Raw genomic sequence first — 18,422 nt, 5'->3', positions numbered from 1 at the left:
TTGTTAATCAAAATAAGGATTATGTGGTAGATGTAGTAGCCTATGCCTCAAAACAAAAGAAAGAGAATGTCCTTTCATTGGTTTCCAATAAGGTCTAATAGATGACTGAGTTTCTTAAATTCCTTAAATATGCGTATCAAACAAATTTTATTGAGAGATAAAACTTATTTCAGTGCTTTAGAAGAAAAAAATATGGTATTATTTTATCAATTTTATAATACACAAAGCTTAAATTGAAAATATTATATATCTTTTAATCAAGCTTCTAAATCAAACAATAATACATAAATTGAGTTTGAATCATAGGGATTCATTTATATTGAATATCTGTGAAGAAGTTTGTCCTGTATAATAATTTTAGTTCGTTAGAGCATAATGGCTTCCCATAAAGAATATTTATGAGTATGTCAAAAGAAAAAAAAAATCATGTAAATATTTTTTCTAAAATTTTACAATATGTTCTTAATAAAAAGATACTTAATGTTGAAAAAAGCACACGTGTGACCTTATGCACAACACATGGGTAGCACTAACATCGAGTGCAAAGATTTAGTTAACAGAAGAGAAAACTAAATACTTTTTTTTTTTGTAAAGAAAAACTAAATACTACACCATGCATTGATAATTCCGCTTCATCTGATTTGAACAATTAACTTAAAACATAACAATTCATTTACATGTCACATGTGACAATACTCAATTGATGCATAGTTATTTGTTTGTAGTGTATTTAATGCTGGAGGTGAAAAGGTTATTACTCTTTCAAGAAAAGGATCAACATCAGCAGAAATTTGTATTTTATTATTAAAAATTACAAATTCAGTGGTTTTGTTTAGTTCAGTCTAGTTTGATTTGCGTTTAAATGGGCTAAACCTAGCTAACTCACTCATTAAATAGACTGTTTTTTTTAATCTAATTTGCGTTTTGCCTGCAAGCTAATGGACTGGTCTGTAGACTTAATAATACAAAATATAAAATTTGAAAAGTGTACAAAAAAAAAGAAATAATTGAAAAACCTGAAGAAAATATAAGGAGCTTGATAAAAACTGAAAAAAATCAAACATCAAATAAAATATAATAAAACATACAAGGATTAATGAAATAATAATATCTAAAAAAAAATCATCTACATCACTCAAACATCAAATAAAGAATAAAAAACTTAATATCTGCAACTTTTTACATCAAGAAATTATAAATATTCAAATACTACAAAAGATGTCAACATATACTAATCAAATACTCCTAACCAGACATCAAATAGTTTTATCTAAGTAAATAAAACAATCAATAATATTTAATAAAGGTAATTAGTTTGTGGGATGACCCATTAACTAGCGAATCTAACAATGTGCTTGGTATATATACACTTACCTCCATCTACAAGCACTTAGTTTACTATTGTAAAAAGCTGCAAAAATTATAGATCTCGTATCTGCAAGCAGTTATTTCTCTTACATAATAGTTTGCCCTTTGCAACACCAATTTAAGGCTGCAAAAAATGTGCTGCCAACTTTTTAGACTATGTGTTGAAGCCGTGTCCATAAAACTTTCTGTGCATCTACTTGTACCTCTAAAGTACTAGTACCCATAGTGCAGCATTGTTAACATTATGCAAAAAATATAATGATGTCATGCTTAACAAAGAAACTTCTAATAAAGACAAGTAACTTGTAATCTAGGGCAATCCTGTAGAGAAATGATTGAACATTTCAATGCATAGAGACCTCTAGAATTGGACATTTCATTAAATAAGAAATGAGTGCTCGTTTGGAAAATTTGTTTCATCATGCATTCTAGAAACATGGACAAGAAAGGTAAACCTCAAATGGCTTCGGAAGAATTTTATTTATACAACAGCCCAAAAGACCATTTACAGTAACCAAAAATGATATTAGCCCAAGAGATTAAAGAGAGGGTAAAGTTCAACCGGGCAATCGTAGTGCAGCTTGGATTTATAAGCCTTCCAACATATTAAAAGCTTGAGAAATAACTTTTTACTATCAAAGTTGCTTAGTCTATCATTTTGGTAGTATTTCACGCTGACATATACTAACTTTCTTCCCACCCTAACAACACTATCTTGTTCACATCAATGATATCATCACCTGGGTCTAATCTGAGAAAGCCTATTCTTCCATATTGCGTGAAGAATCATATGAAACAAGTCATACTTAACAGGAACTTTGTGCCACAGGAAGTGCTGCTGAACCTTCTTTACTCCCAAATGCAGTGCCAGGTACTTCTCTTCTGGGATTGAGAGAAGTATGTCTCTGAGACTTGGGACATCCCTTTCACGAACAAACAGGGAAAATGCCTCCCACTTCAATACCTCAAATAAAGGAGGCACATAATTATCTGATATGATAACTGGCACACACCCAGAAAAAATGGCCTCAATTATTCTTGGGGTGTGAACCTCATAGCCTCTAGCACATATGCAATACTTGCTGCTATTCATATATTCCATATACATCTTTTTACCTTCCAAATCACGTGGCATTGGACCAAATATTTTCATGTCAGGTTCTTTATTCGCCCAGTGTTTTAGCAGGATAGGACGGAGATAACCATGCATGCTTCCTGCAAAAAAGGCCAGAGCAGACCTTTCTGAGGGAGGTTTCCCTGCACATTCTTTGAGTGGATCCATCACAGAGTGTATATATGTGACAGGTAGAGTAGTGTCCTTCCCTATTTGGAAGCCTTTAGCAACATTAGAATTGCAAAGAGACCTAATACAACCTTTCATTGGTTGCCTTGTGATTCGGGAGGCCTGCAATTGTATACATCACACTATGTTAATATTGCATAAAATTTAAGCTGCACCATAGATCCAGGTTCAGCAAGTTGAAGTAATATTAGCATGGGGACTGTATCCCTTTTCACTAGATACATAAGCACTATGTGGAAAATTTTCAAAAGGAAAAAAATTAGATTAGGATTTCAATCAAATTCTTTTGTGTAAAACAAGTTATAGGACTTCTAGCAGGAAAAAATTATTCCGTGACTTAGCATAACAAGTATTTAACAACTATGAGCAATGGCATAACTTAGCCACATCATTCTAGAAACAAGGTCCTCTGATAAAAAATGAATTCTACACTCGTCAAGTTGTGTGAGTGAGCCACCTTGTGATCAATTCAACTATATGTAGCTGATGTATGATCTGATCAAATTTCTGAATTGATATATGGTTGTTTGCTTAAAAGCATTTTCTAAAAGGATGCCAATCTTAAAAGAGAATTTTACCAGTACTATCCTGTAAAAATGTTACATAAATACTAATAGAAGTTATTCATTGGAAGCACACCCAATCATGACAAGCAACAAGAAAATGATCTGCTCCATCAGTTCTGTTCCAGAAACGATATCTTCCTGCAATTAGCTCCACATATTTCTCAAGGTGTTGCTCCATTTGCTTTGGGTTAGAAAGAGTAACCCTTAGCATTTGTGAACTGAATGGTAGGTAAAACAAATGAGCTTTTCGGGGATCCTTCACAATGAACCTTTTATTTCCTTCCATCAATTTCATAAACCACCCCTCTGAGGCATAAATTCCTCTCATCTTTGGTTGATGGAATATTGGTTTTGCTCCTTCTCTATAGATAAAAACTTTGAGCTTGCGCTCCATCAGTTCATAACTCCTGAAGAACAGATGTATAGATGTGTTTCAGTTGTCTACTAAAAGAAGACCTATGCATGAACACAGGTTAAGACAGAAATAATAGGGGAGAGGTGGGGGGTTCAGGCCAATAAATGGGATGATCTCCATATTATTGATGGTACAGGGGAAGTCCAGTTGACAATGTGCATATATAAACTTGTAGCATTAAATGACAATTGGATTCTTGAAATTGATTTTAAAAATTCCAAATTTAATCAAATCATAGTAGCACACTAACCGAAAAATACAGGACAACTTGCAACTGAAATATGAGAAAGAACAATAATACTCTATATCTTAATGCTATACATCTAACATATTGAAGAATTTCCAGGATACCTTGAAAACTTGGAAACATCCCGGAAAATAGGAGCGTAAAGTCCAGAAGAATTTGATATGGCATGGGCATTTTCAATCTCTAGTTTTGCAGATAAGAGTTCCCTGTCCCGTCGAGAAGACCACCTTGGCCTCTGTCATCAATACATAATACATGAAAAATTAGGACTCCATAAAGATTCCACAGTGGCTCAAATTGGAACCAAAAAGCTGAAATCCATACCATAGAAGCAGAACTATTAAAGCTCTGAAGCATCAAAGAGTTCATCTGTGTTATTGAAGTTGGCCACACCAACTTACTCCTCGTTGATGAAGTACCCATCTTAGGTTTACTTTTCGACATGGACAAAGGAGATTTCAACACTTGTGGTTTCTCATTTTGAGATTCCATTTCCACACTTTGTATTCTACTCTCATTTGAAGGTTTTTTTACAGCAAGCAACATATCAGATGCGCTCAAAACAGCATACTTGGGTCTTTTCTGAGTGAAACTGTAAATTGCATCCTTATGATTTCCCACTTTAAAACCCTTATTATTGGGAATGTGTCCCTCTCTTGAATTTCTGCCCCCATCAGATTCCAATTCATGGTCCAAATCAGCTTCTTTCTCAGAATCATATTCCTTTGAATGAGAGACAAAAGTAGCATTAAGCATAACATTGGTTGCTGATGTGGATCTAAACACACCCTTCTTTTCTGAAGTTCCAGAAATGGAAACTTCAATTGGCAAAGCCACTGAGCTCCCACCAGCATCCAACACAGAATAATAAGTTGTCCAACAACATTGGAAAACAACTATCACTGCAACGAACATGCCAACAACTGATAGCCTTCTAATTGCAACATGGCGCAACTTCATGGCTACAACAGATATACCCATTTCATATAAAACTCAACCGGTTAACTTCCCCCAAACTGAAAGAATAAACAGTACCATATTTAGATGAAAATCTTCAGTACGAGCAACAAAGACTTCAACTTTGCAAACAGAACCAAACACCCTTTAACCGTAAAACACAGAAAAAGGAAGATCAAGGAACATTATTACCTTAAAACCGTGCAATTTCAACAGTTTCTCAGTTGGCTGTAGAGTGTAGTAGTGTTGCTCAAAAGCAACAGAAAATGGTATATCCTTGTTAGTGCATATAATTACGTTGATGCCACTGTCCGAAAATGAAAAAACGACGTCGCTGTTGCCATTGCCTAAAATATTGGAAAACTTTTATTTTTAGAACAAAGTTTAATTTTAAAAAAAGGGAACAAAATTTAGACAATGTTCCTTAAACCTTTTAGGATTATTTTCTGGTCTAAATTTGAGTTTTTTGTTCTTTTAGTTTTCAACGGGCTAAAAAGTCCAAAAAAAAAAACACTACATAACAATTAACATAGAGTCACAGTTCACACAAAATAAAAAATAAACAATTGGCTTAAAAAAAGCAAGACAATTGCCCAAACATCAAAAACTCCCCCTCCATTCTACTCCCAAGGTTGGTCAGTGCTGACCAATGCATCAGCACATTAATTTGCCTCATGCAAATTTGAATTTTACTTGTTTAACTATGATAAGAACTCAAGTGTTTGAAAGAAAAAAAAAAGACTTAATTGTATTTTTATTTATCTTATCATTGTTGAAATTTGAATTAATTTTTTATACAAAGTATTAAATGATTTTAATTCTGTAATTTTATTTTATTCGTTAATTTGATATATCCATTAAAAATGTTGATCAGACAATGCAGGAATGCATGAGTGCTATATTTGTATTTCTATTCAATTAAATACTAAATATCAAAATGATAGATAAAACAAAAGTACATAATTAAAATGATAGAAATCAAGCTTAACAAAAAAACGAAACTTGAATTTCAACTATAGTAAGAAAAATAAATGTGAAATTAAGTCGAGAAAAAACAAACAAATCTTTTGTATTTTCTGAAATGATATATATTTCCGAAAATGCCCTTCGTGATTGAGTTTTATGAAGGGTTTATGGCAGAGCAAAACCGAGACAAGAACAAATGGATGTGCTTCTGAAGGTGGCAATCCAATTACCCATATTTTCTCCACCCGTTTGCCCGAACCCGACTCGCGATCGTTGTTCCACGGAGCTCCGTTTCTCGCGCTGGAACAACGCCAACGCCGAGAAGTTCAACCGGCGCCGCCGAACTATCCAGGAAATCGAAGACGAAATCTGCCGCACTCGCCGCTTCACGGCCGCCGACAACATCACCAACACCGCTTTCGCCGCCGATTCCGCCGCAGCCGCCGAAACGTTCAAATCCCTCGGAACTCCCTCCGCCCCGTCACAACCTTCAATTCCGGGGAAGAAATCGAAGTACTCCAAGCCGCCGCCGAAGCCGAAACCCTTACTCGATTCGCACCCCGTGGTTTCGCGAGCCGCGAGCCTCGAATTTCGGCCGGGACCGGAGAACGTCAGAATCGGCGACGACGGAGTTTCCTACGTCGTCGACGGCGCGCCGTTCGAGTTTAGGTTCAGTTACACTGAGACTCCGAATGCGAAGCCGGTGAAATTGCGCGAGCCGCCATTCGCGCCGTTCGGACCGGCCTCCTTGCCGCGGCCATGGACGGGGCGGAACCCGGTGCCCCCGAGCAAGACGACGGTGAAGGACTTCCACGCGCTGGCTCTGCCGCCGCCGGATGAGGAAGAGGTTCAACCGGTTCGGTTGGCCGGTCCGGTTTGGGAGTCGAGAGATGAGGTATTGGGAGAACCGTTGACTAAGGACGAAATCAATCGCTTGATTAAAGCCACAGAGAAATCTTCGCGCCAGCTTAACATTGGTATTTTCTGTTTTTTTTTCTTCTTTTAATTTTATAATTCTAGAGAGTATTGAGTATATTATAATTAAAAAATTCTGATATTATATTTTCATATTATTTTTGTGTTTTTACTTTTTTGATAATTTGGATAATGTGATTGTTATAGGGCTGTTGTATGTGTATCCTTATGATATGAAGGGCTTATATTTTTCATTAGTATTTTGTAGTTTATATTGCTTTGTTTAGAGAAATGTAAGAGTCTAATAAGGATATTACTTAGAAGAGGTTCTTTAATTGTACTTTAGGTCCTGTTTGGATAAGTAGAATTCAGCTTCTCTTAAAAGTTTCGTAAGTACTTATAAGAAGAGAACTTCTATGAGAGTTAAGTGTATAAGTTTAAATAATGAATTGAGTTTATTTCTCTCATAAGCTGAATTCAGCTTTTTTGAAAATTTAAATGAGAGAACTTCTATAAGTTAAGTGTATAAGTTGATTTTATTGTACGAGAGAAGTTCAATTCATTTTATTTCTTATTCTCTTCTTCTATAATAAGTGCTTATAGAAAAATTTATTCAAACAAGGATTTAGTATTATTCTCTAAGTATTTCACTTGGGTAAAATATACAATATTGACATTTAAAGTTGACCTTGAATATTGAGGTAAGTAAAACTCTTAACTTTCGTAACAGATCAACACTAAAAACACTTAAAAAATTGTACCTAGGATTCATCCTTTTGTGAAACCTTGTTTGTGAGATTATTTTAACATTGAATCAGAATTGGTAAAATACTGGATGTTGGATGAGAATGTCCGAGTGGGGTGATCATTCGTATGAATATGCACTTATTGGGAATGGAAAGTTTAGTTTTGTCTATGCACTCAAATTTTTTGTTTTAGGCAGGGATGGTTTGACACATAACATGTTGGAAAATATACATACTTATTGGATGCGGCGTAGTGCGTGCAAGATAAAGTGCAGAGGAGTGTGTACTGTGGATATGGATAATGTGTGCCAGCAGTTAGAGGTTTGTTTCTTCTGCTTCTAAAGTCTGATCATTTGGTCCATGCTCTTACCAGTTTAACACGAGTATAAACGTGTTTCTTTATGCTTTGAGAAGGTTTGGAAATAAAGAACTCATTTTGTGTCTTATGTCATGTTGCCTGGTTTTGCCAGGAAAGGACTGGAGGAAAAATCATTTACAGACAGGCTGGCACAGTGTACCTTTTCCGGGGCAAAAACTACAACTATGAAACTCGTCCACGATTTCCTTTCATGCGGTGGAAACCGGTGTCTCCAGTATATCCTAGGCTAATTAAACGAGTTCCAGAAGGTCTAACACTTGAAAAAGCAACTGAAATGCGTCAAAAGGGAAGGGACTTAATGCCCATATGCAAGCTAGGTAGATTGTTTTGAACATTCATTATAACAAGAAATGAAATTTTTTGTTCTTTCTTCAAACTGACACGCGCATGTCTTTTTGTTGTATCAGGAAAAAATGGTGTTTACTGGGACCTTGTGACTAATATCAGAGAGGCATTTGAAGAGTGTGAGCTTGTGCGAATAAATTGCCAGGAACTAAATACAAGTGACTATCGAAGGATTGGAGCAAAACTAAAGGTATAACCTAGTTCACCTAAACTTTGCTTTCAATATTGAACTTAATAAGGATTGACTTATGTAACTTGAATTTTGTTAATTATGTTATAAGTAACATTTTTTCTTCCAAATACTTTAGGATCTTGTGCCATGCGCACTGCTTTCATTTGAAAATGACCACATACTTATGTGGAGGGGACAAAATTGGAGGCCCTCTTTACCAGATCCCAGAGATGATGACAAGGAAGCCAATAAAATTAATGTTGACAATGGAAATTCCAATAAACTGCCTTCAGATGCCCAAGAATTGTCAGCATTGTGTCTACAGAATAATCCAGTAGAGAATCTAAGCAATGAACCTCTTGACATAAGCATTTTATCTAATTCAGATGATGTGAGTTTGTACAAGGCTGTGTCTTGTCCCACAGAAAATAGCAACCAACTGGTGTCTGTGGTTACTGATGCTGCTTCACTTTCTATGAAATCCTGTGAAGCTGAAACTACAGAAGATGCCATGGTCGCTTCTTGCGAGCCACAAATGTTGCCTGGAACTAATAACAATTCTGTGAGTAACATAGTAGATCCTTATTCTGACAAGTTTCCAGGAGCAGCAGATGTTAGTGAGACCTCAAGATCTGCACTCTGCACGGAAGGAATTTTATCACTGTTGGAGCAAGCTGTTGAGAAAGGCAGTGCACTAGTTTTAGACGATGAATTTTTGGATGATGACCTCCTTTATCAAACCACAGTGGCTTTTGCTAAATCAACTCCACCCGAGCCTGTTTATAAGCTACCTAAACAGGTTGTCATTGTAAAAAGTGAGAGGCAAGAAGGTTTAACGCTGGAGACAGAAGAAATTACCAGTGTTACAAGGATAGGTGAAAAAATGAATAAGAGTTCTAAAATTAGAAGAAAAGAATATGGTAGGGGATCTCTGAATGTATTAGTACCACATAGAACGATAAACGTAGATAAACTTGCAATTCTGAAATGAAACCAGTTGGCAGTATCAAAATTAGGTTGTTAGCAATGATATTATTTGTTACTTGTGTAGGGAATAGTATCACTATTATCGATGTAAAAAAAAAAACATTACTTCTGTTATCTCTGTCCATTGTATTTCCTTCGTTACTTTGTTTATTCATAATTCCTATATATTATCTTGATATGGTTACCTCTGTACCGTCCTTAAATTGTCGTCTTATTTGATAATTCTCATGTCAAGAAAGGGATTAAATATACATTAACCATTTTTAAGGTGAGACGAGAAAGTGTTGTGCCACAGCCCACAAGCGCAGTGAATATCAATCATGCTGATACACATAACACTTTGTTATTGCTGATTAGGGATTATAATACTTGTTTTCATTCTTGTGTTTGAAAAAAAGTACCTATATCTGCTTTTATATATATATATATATGATTAGCAACTTTAGTATTCATTTTTATATTTTTTTTTATTGGGTACTTATACCTACGATTGAATCCGTTACCTGCACTTAAGTATGGTAGTCAACAAATTAATTGTCCAATCTAATATACTTTTTAAAAACTACGTTTTTTTAAAAAAGAAATACTGGTGTAACTACGCAAATTTCTTGATATAAACGCTAAATTTATGTATGTTTACTGCTTATGGAAAATGTTTTCGGTAGGTTGTGGTCATCCTTATTGGGGATGGAAATTTTCAGCATCATTCTTATAGGAGTATCTTGTGTGTCATTCAGAATTGCTTATCTCAGTTCCTTGATATACTACATTTCTCACGTGGTTAGGGAAGTCAACATGCATGGTTGCAAACTGGTTTGAAGGCACGTATATACCATAGAATTACATGTAGATTTATATTTTGTTTCAGATCCTCCTATGTAGTGCATTCCCCTTCTTATGTGGTACGATTTTGCAGGTTTTGTCTTCCCCCTAGTTCTTAGCGTAGCGGCCTTTACTTTTAGTGCATCGAAATAAAAACTTACTACTAGAAGAAAATAAATAAAAAATGTGTTATCGCACTCTTTTAAAGTATTCTTTATTATTGTTCAAAAGTTTATTAAAAATTATAAAATTTTATAGGTTATTTCATTTTTTATTTAATGAATTACACTTATAATTTTATAGTTTTCAATAAATTTTAAAAATGTGTTTGAAGAGAAATTATTATATAATCTTGTGCCATCACATTTTTATTAATATTTTTTAATTTATAAGAAAAATAAATAAACCTCAAATACATGTTACGTGAAAATTAGCCAAAATCTCATATTAGATATTCATGATATAAAACCAAACGCATTGATGTCTTCATATAAATTAGTAATAATTATACAAAAACAATAAATAGGCAAGAAAATCAATGTATTAAATGAGGGGTAATAAGGGCCATGATATAAAACCAAACATAGTAGCCATGCCAAATAACATTCAACCCTTCTTATACAGCAATTGACTCAATTTCCTTGAAGTCTTTCATGAGGTTCATCGATCAATCATAAAAAGAAAAGGAAAAATTGTTCATCTTATTAGACATTCAAGCAAACCCAAGATCCATATTTAATCAACTCATACACGCTTTCAAATTTTGGGTCATCATTTTTAAACACAATTTTGTGTAATAACTCCACTCTAAAATCAGACAAATGTGCATTGCTGTGTTACCGAACTAGTATAAACGCTTGCGACAAGTAGCTTCACCGCAGTAACATGGCAATTGCTTGATTTTTCCATCGGCATCAACAACACTATCAAGTCGGTAACCATAGTCATAAGTAAGTTCCTGTTGAAACAATAACACGTTTTATCATTCCAAGAAAGATGGCCCATATGTAGAAAGTAATCATCTAAGAGGCATGTACCTAGCAATATTGTATATCATAGCATAACACCAATCTTTAAAAGGTGGCATAGGTTAATAATTTGAGCATTAATATTAAGAGTAAAAAGGAGAGAAAGTGAATTAGGCGAAGAAATGTTCTTAAATCTCAAGTGGATAATATGATTCTATTCACAACTAGTAAAAAAAGGGGATTGAAAATCCAATTTAGTGAGCACATTAACTGTTTATCTAAGGACAACATATGATGCATAGCCAATTCGCACTAGTGAATTTTTTCACAAAGTTTAAATCTCAAAAGAGATGTTCTTGATTCTCATAGAGATGAAGAAATGATTCAATTCACAACAAGATACAAATGGTCAATATATATGTATATCAACATATTATAAAGATGAGATCATATCAACACCAAATAACTTAGTAGCTAGGTAATTATTGACAATAATAATAAGCGGAGAAGATGATTGGATATTTGATTAACAAAATTGTTAATAATAGTACTTTAAGTAAGATTCTTACCTGTTTAGGACGAATGTTTCTTCCTGCAAATAGTACGAGTCGAGCTTGTTTGACCCCATAATGAGAGTTCAGAACACATTGAACAAATAGGTTAGGATCACAACTATGGTTGATGAACCTAGCCACATTACCAAAAGAACTACAATCTATACAGAACTCTGGCTCATTTTTGGTTGTCTCATCATCCTTTTGTCCAAGGAAAATTTTTGCAGGCAATGGTTCGTCAGGCAATCGTTTCTGAGAAAAAAGATCAATGCAAAATATCTTAATATCACTCTTTCAAGTAATGTAATAAATATATACTTAGAAGTATGACTAAGTGACCATAGCCAAACAAGCATATTGCAAAGAATTGAAGGATACACTATGGTTATTAATTTAATTCCTTTTGTTATAGTGTACTGGACTAACTAGGTATCAGAAGCATGGATAATTCTAAATAATAGTTGTAAATTCGTTGTATTTGTGTCAAACAAATGTATCTATATATGTTGATATTGCACAAATACTTCCAATCATTCTGGTTGAATTTTGTAATTTTTCTTTTATTTTTTTAACCTTTTACCAATACAATTTTGAATATCATGATATAAATAGATAAAACTTAGTATTTTATTACGTTTATAATGTCTTATAAAGTAATACAATTTATACAAATAAAAAAACTCATTTATGATATTAATAACTACTTAATATCAAACATTCAAGCTAAAAAGTCATATCATTCAAAAAACTTTTAAATTAAAATTGAGTTCAATTAAATGAATAACATTAATATTCTTACCTTTCGTCCACCTATCTCTTTTATAGTTTCCCAGCAGTCAATTTCAATAATGTAGTCATTGTGTGAAGCATTCTCCAAGTCTTCAGTTCTCTTTAGTACTCCAACAACTTCACAAACTAAAGCTCCAATAGGAATGAAATTTCTAGTTCTAACAGCCCATCCTTTGTTAGACGTACGATAAACCTAGGCAAAAGAAATACAATTATGAATTTGTCATGTATCCACACATTAGTGATAGCTAAAATTTAAAAAATAAAATAAAAAAATGGATAAATGACCTCAAGCTGGTACTGCAAACCCTTCTGAGATACTCTACTGCCACAATCAGGTCCACATCCACATCTTGGACCACATTCAAACACAATATCTCTAGCTCCGACCAATCTAAAGGTAGCCAACAAGGAATGTTAATTACATGACTTATTGAAGATATCTAAAAAAGTCTACTTAGGTTTTGGGTATTAATGTTTTCTGAAATTGGACGTGCATGTCTTTTTAGTAGTTTAAATACTTATAATGCCTCAAATATTTATATACCAAACTCTGCATTATATACAATAAGCTTCAAAGATTATAATTAATAAAATTGTAACTTCTACGATTATCAATGCACCGATGTTCTTTATAAAGGTATAGGCTTACGACATTAACTAGTGGAACAAAAAGTCAAGCTAGGAAATCATATGACTTGATAAAAACTATAGCCCTAAATGAAATGCAAGAAGGAAAAGGAACAAATTGTGCAGATTGTTCGACCATTTCAAATATTCAAATTGAAGGTAACGGATATATAAGTAAACTAAATTAATATATATAGGTCATATTATTATCTAGATTTATAGTATTTACTCAAGGTAGCTAGGTCTCCAACTTTTGGTGTCTTCAATGACAATAAACTTATATATTAAATAGAAGAAAATAAAACTCAAAACTAAATTATCACCTGCTACAGTTCCCACGACGAACATATGGATACATGTTGTTTAGTCTAAAACAACAAGTCTTGTTAATTCTACAACTATTTCCTTTGCATTGACAGCCATAATCATCACTAGATGGAACTTTCACGTTTTTTGCAACTTGGATAGATGTGATATATGTAAAGTCTGAAATTTTAAAACAATGTTAATGCTAACTCCAAGTTAGTGATTTGATATAAAAAAAAATCTTAAATAAAGCATCAGAAGAAGTAAAAATACCAAGTAAACAATACACATGATATTGAACCATAGAAAATTTGTTAAAAAAATGGAGCTAGATTATGCCAAAATATAGTTTTATAGAGTCAAGCAATAATTCATATAGTTACGTACTTTGAATTCTAAAGTGAAAATTTCTAAAAAAAATAAAATTGCGCTGACTTTGAAATTTTGTTATTATATCTTCTAACAGAATTTGCTACCTTAAACTTATTGAACTTACCGATAGGTGTGATAGGAGAATCATCGATCTCATTTGTAACTGGAATGGGTATGGCTTCTAGACCATAGCTGAGGTCCCTACAAATCAAACTAAGAAAACCATATCCTATTTAGCTCAATTACAAATTCGATGCATATTTAAAGAGCTTACACACTACAACTCTTTAAGAGGGTATACAAATACGTATACGTACAAAGGATGAATAGAAGGTGCTCTGGATATTTGTCCTTCAGCAACCTAACATAAGAAGTGAAGTCAAATGTTAGAACTTAGAATGCCACATATCATCATTGGAGTAAAAATGCAATACAAGTGCAAACTATGCTGGAAAAAGAAAAAACTCATGAAAGTGATTATAGAAATAAAAAAGAAAAGAGTACAAACAACACCGTATGAATTTCATAAGCAAAAAAACAACTTAAATGTGAAACAGTGATGCAATTTTTAAGAACGAAACCTAAATTCTTGACTAATTGTATGGTTAAAGGAAAACATATATCATTCTGCACAAGGTATAAATAACAAGAAGCCCATATCTAAATGTCACTATTTGCTAAATAAACAAGAAACATCATGCTAGTATGGGGAGGGGATTTGACTTTGTCATGAAAAAAGAAAGAAATTAAGAAAAATCTTAATTCATGCCAACATGCACATAAATGTTTGAAACACATGCATTATGTGATAAAATTTGACACTTCAATTATAAAGAGTGATAAAACCATGTTTGAGATCCAATTTTGACCTGTAGGAAAATAAAATAACAATCAAATAATCATAAATCTTACGAGCTTATTTACATTTATTGCTACTCGTCGAAGCTTCTTTATAAGATTATCACATCCCTTCAATTCAGACATGCTTTTCTCAACATTAATCTGCAAGATAATGAAAATTTGATAGAATGTACAAGAAAAAAAATTATGTGTGGAATATTCATTATTATAACTTAAGAGTACATTCAAAAACACCAATAATGGGCATTCATATGTTCATTATTTTACACATCGAACAACAAATACCATTTCAATTACTACAAAGAACTATCACTTCCATAGTCGTGAAAAGATCGAAAATATCAAGTTCAAGTATCTCAATCATGAGTAGAAGTATGAGAAATGTTTTTGGCTGGACCTTGAAATGTGTTCACCGGCCAAAAGACTCATTTTTATTGTATTTTGAAAAAAAAATGACAATATATCTGTTGCTTTCTCAATTATACGCCTAAGTGATAATAAGAAGATGGAAATGACATACCAAAAAAAGAAGAGAACTATATTTTATTTTTTTCTATAGTTCACGAACTAATTGAAAACAAAAAACACAAATGATTATATAAATAATGTGGAATGAGAAATCAAGGAGAAAATAATAAATAAAATGTGTAGTGTATTAGTTTTAATACCTCGTCGGATTGAAGTCTATAGATATTTGTGTCTCTCAGCAACTTTTTAATCTTTAAAATACCTTCAAAATCTTGCTTATCAAACACAAGTGAATTGTCGCTCGAATTGATTGAATGAGAGCATGTATTCTTGAGTTTGGTTCTCTCTCCAATATTATGGTCCTCATCTGTACCACTCTTTATTCTCTTATTGTCATCATTTCCCCAGTAGTTCTTAGGCTGATTTCTCAAACGTGAACTAACTCTTTGAGAGACCATACCATCAACGTTGTCACTTGTGGCGCCTTCGCTTGTAATAGCATTGTCTTCACAATTATTAATTATCACCATTCTTTTTTACAATACAAGACGGCAAAATCAACACCTGTTTTTAGAATTGAAAACAAAAAAAATATAAAAAAAAGGAAAGTGTAACAAACATGAAGATTTATTTAAGAATAATAATTTTAAACCATGTTATTAAAGCAAATGGAAGCTCGTCCAAAGAGAAATACATGAAAATCTCATAAGAGTCAACCTCAGCTCATGTGACTCGGATAAGTTACATAACAACAATTGATGATAACTCTGACCACTTTTGACCAAAGGAAAACTCTCTCACACACATAAATATGTAAGAGATTATATTGTTAAATACAGTATTCTTTTTATAAAATTAATTATTATTTTTTGTACAAATTAAAAATGTTGTAAGGTAACGTCAAAGTAAAAATCTTTAACGTCAAAAAAGTATTTACAGAAACACACACGACATCATTTTTATAACTTTTGTCCTGAAATATTATTATAATACATTTGTCTTTCCTCTTATTTAAAACACACTAAAATTTAGAATTAATATAATTTTTTATTATCATAATATGTGATGTGAATTATCTTTTACCTTTGTTGATAATAAATTTCAAGAAGAAATCTGACTGATATTTTTTTAACTTAAATTTAAAATTTTATTTAAAGGGATCAAACCATTACTCTGGAATCAATGAATTATTGGGATATGTTTATTACCTGACATATGTTTATGTTAGTAATTATATTTGATCTCTTTCCTCATTTAAAACACATTTAATATATTTCATTTTCTCTTTCCTAATGCATACATTTTTCTTCCTTAAAAAATGAATTCAAATCCATTTGAATGCATTTTTTTTTTATTGAGAGAGGAAGGTAATTTAGTCTTTAAATTTTTTTATCTATTCAATAGAAATGAAAATTCTAGTAAGCTATATTTAAAAATAAAAAAGATTAAAGAACGAAAGTTTTCAGTAAACAGATATCATACGATTTTAAAATTAATGAATGATTTATACAACTGCTTATGGAAAAATGCATACTTTATATATGCAACCATTTTATATTTATATCATTCCCAAACACATAAAAAAATCATATAAAAAAGATAGTGAAAACTTATACAATAATATCAATAAAAGTTGGGTAATTAAGGGGAAAAGAGAAGAAAAAAGCTTCTTTTTTTTTTCAACATTAGACTTTTCTAGCATAAAAACACACACACCGAGACAGCACAATTTTTTATTTTAAGAATTAGAAGATAAAAAATTGAGTGTCTAAATTTTTCAAAGGACTTCGAGACTTGAGATTGAATCTCAATCCCGCTGGGGGCCAAAAAAAACAGACTAAAGAAATTAACAACTTGATCTAAATCTAAATTCTCCTATAAACCAACATCGAACTAGAAGACACATCAAAGAGACAAATGATCCATAAGCGCAATCAAATAACAAATAATAGATGTAGTTCAATTTTGAAGGGAAATGAAAACCAACCAAGTAACAGTGAGAGAGACTCCAGATATGTGTAAAGAGAAGTGCCGTTACAACATGAAGACGTACCCGGATCCCTATCTATTGTGATCTTTTTATAGTGCAATAAATCTAATTAAATTAATTTAGAATTTTCAAAATATCCCTCAAAATATTTATATCAACAATAATGTATTTAACTATTTATAATATTTATTACAGACTATATCAATTAATATTTATTACACTAGAACCGAAAATTAAATGTGAAAGTCAGACTTTTATTAATTACTTTTACTTTCATATTTGAATATAACCCCACAGTTTCAGTTTCATCTCTCTCAAGTATTGTCCTCTCTTCTAAATAGTCTGTAAATTATAAAGTAAAACAATTATATAAGTAATTCTTAAAGTATTAAAAATCATACTAAGCATTCTTTTTTCAAGTATTAAAAAATCTTTCAAATTGATCTCTAAGAATTAGTAGAATGTAACTTAATGATTAAATTCATAGATACTCAATGCTTGAGTGATTACTTGTATAATATTATTAATTACTTTAAGAAGTTTATATATAATAGGATTGGGAATGAGATTAATCAAATGAATCAATCAAGTTAAATCTAGATAGTTTAATTCCACTTAATAAGATTTTATTCAGCTTATTGCTTAAATTAAGTTCAATATGAATAATTTTTTGTTAGTTGAAAGTCAATTTAATTAACACTCACTAATAATTAGGTTAAGCTCTCGTTAACTTGATTGATTGATTTTATTCAATTTTTTAATATTTATTATCAAAAAATTAATACAAATAAGAATTTGTGCCTGACAAGTGCATTGAAGAATTTGAAAAAGAAAGAGATAAAAAGTTAATTTGCTTGTTTAAAAAAGTTAATTTTTATTTAAAAATGAAAGCATTTATTACTTTTTGTTTCTCATAGGTGTATTAAATAATTTGAAAAGGAAAGAAATTAAAAAAATATATTGTATTTAAAATCCGAAGCATTTATTAATAAATGCCTTTTATTAAATACTATCCTCGGATATTAAAAATCGAGAGTAAACTATGTTTATTATTTATAGTTTCTACTAAAATATTGTATTTAAAAATAGAAGTATTTATTAACTATCTTTTTGACCAACTAATTAATTAAGAAGTTGAAGAAATAAGGTGAGTTGAATGATTAAGGGAGAAAAGAATGAGGGAAAGATCATAGGTTTGATTCTTCCTGCTAACCAAATTAGCATTGTAACAAATATAAAAAAGGTTAATGTATTAAAAATAAAAACATTAAAATATTTTTAAAAAAATATTAGGTT

The 18,422-nt window shown here is 31.9% G+C and overlaps 3 protein-coding genes across 4 annotated transcripts; 1 reads left to right on the top strand and 2 right to left on the bottom strand.

The window, feature by feature from the left end:
- Positions 1-1,769: 1,769 nt before the first annotated feature.
- On the bottom strand, positions 1,770-5,123 carry LOC114418106 (probable glycosyltransferase At3g07620). 2 transcript variants are annotated; one of them, XM_028383283.1, is made up of 5 exons: positions 5,049-5,123; positions 4,224-4,915; positions 4,004-4,134; positions 3,311-3,644; positions 1,770-2,773 (listed from the first exon to the last, which is right to left on the bottom strand). In XM_028383283.1, the coding sequence occupies exons 2-5, from the start codon at positions 4,878-4,880 to the stop codon at positions 2,105-2,107; spliced, it is 1,791 nt and encodes a 596-aa protein (XP_028239084.1). In that variant the 5' UTR covers positions 4,881-4,915; positions 5,049-5,123; the 3' UTR covers positions 1,770-2,104. The 2 variants fall into 2 exon arrangements, with proteins under 2 accessions (XP_028239084.1, XP_028239093.1); XM_028383292.1 differs by lacking the exon at positions 5,049-5,123 and having other exon boundaries at positions 4,224-5,042.
- An 863-nt stretch (positions 5,124-5,986) lies between these two features.
- LOC114418098 (CRS2-associated factor 1, chloroplastic-like) lies at positions 5,987-9,542 on the top strand. Its single transcript, XM_028383270.1, has 5 exons — positions 5,987-6,799; positions 7,677-7,804; positions 7,954-8,179; positions 8,270-8,397; positions 8,516-9,542. Exons 1-5 carry the CDS (start codon positions 6,019-6,021, stop codon positions 9,368-9,370), a joined length of 2,118 nt encoding a protein of 705 aa, XP_028239071.1. The 5' UTR covers positions 5,987-6,018; the 3' UTR covers positions 9,371-9,542.
- Positions 9,543-10,711: 1,169 nt separating this feature from the next.
- Positions 10,712-14,805, bottom strand: LOC114405472 (histone-lysine N-methyltransferase, H3 lysine-9 specific SUVH4-like). Its single transcript, XM_028367990.1, has 8 exons — positions 14,732-14,805; positions 14,125-14,168; positions 13,932-14,020; positions 13,453-13,615; positions 12,788-12,893; positions 12,510-12,692; positions 11,726-11,962; positions 10,712-11,146 (listed from the first exon to the last, which is right to left on the bottom strand). The coding sequence occupies exons 1-8, from the start codon at positions 14,789-14,791 to the stop codon at positions 11,033-11,035; spliced, it is 996 nt and encodes a 331-aa protein (XP_028223791.1). The 5' UTR covers positions 14,792-14,805; the 3' UTR covers positions 10,712-11,032.
- Positions 14,806-18,422: the final 3,617 nt, after the last annotated feature.

Source organism: Glycine soja, chromosome 1 (genome assembly GCF_004193775.1).
Source record: "Glycine soja cultivar W05 chromosome 1, ASM419377v2, whole genome shotgun sequence".
Classification (NCBI taxonomy): domain Eukaryota; kingdom Viridiplantae; phylum Streptophyta; class Magnoliopsida; order Fabales; family Fabaceae; genus Glycine; species Glycine soja.
This window is presented reverse-complemented; position numbering and strand designations above follow the sequence as displayed.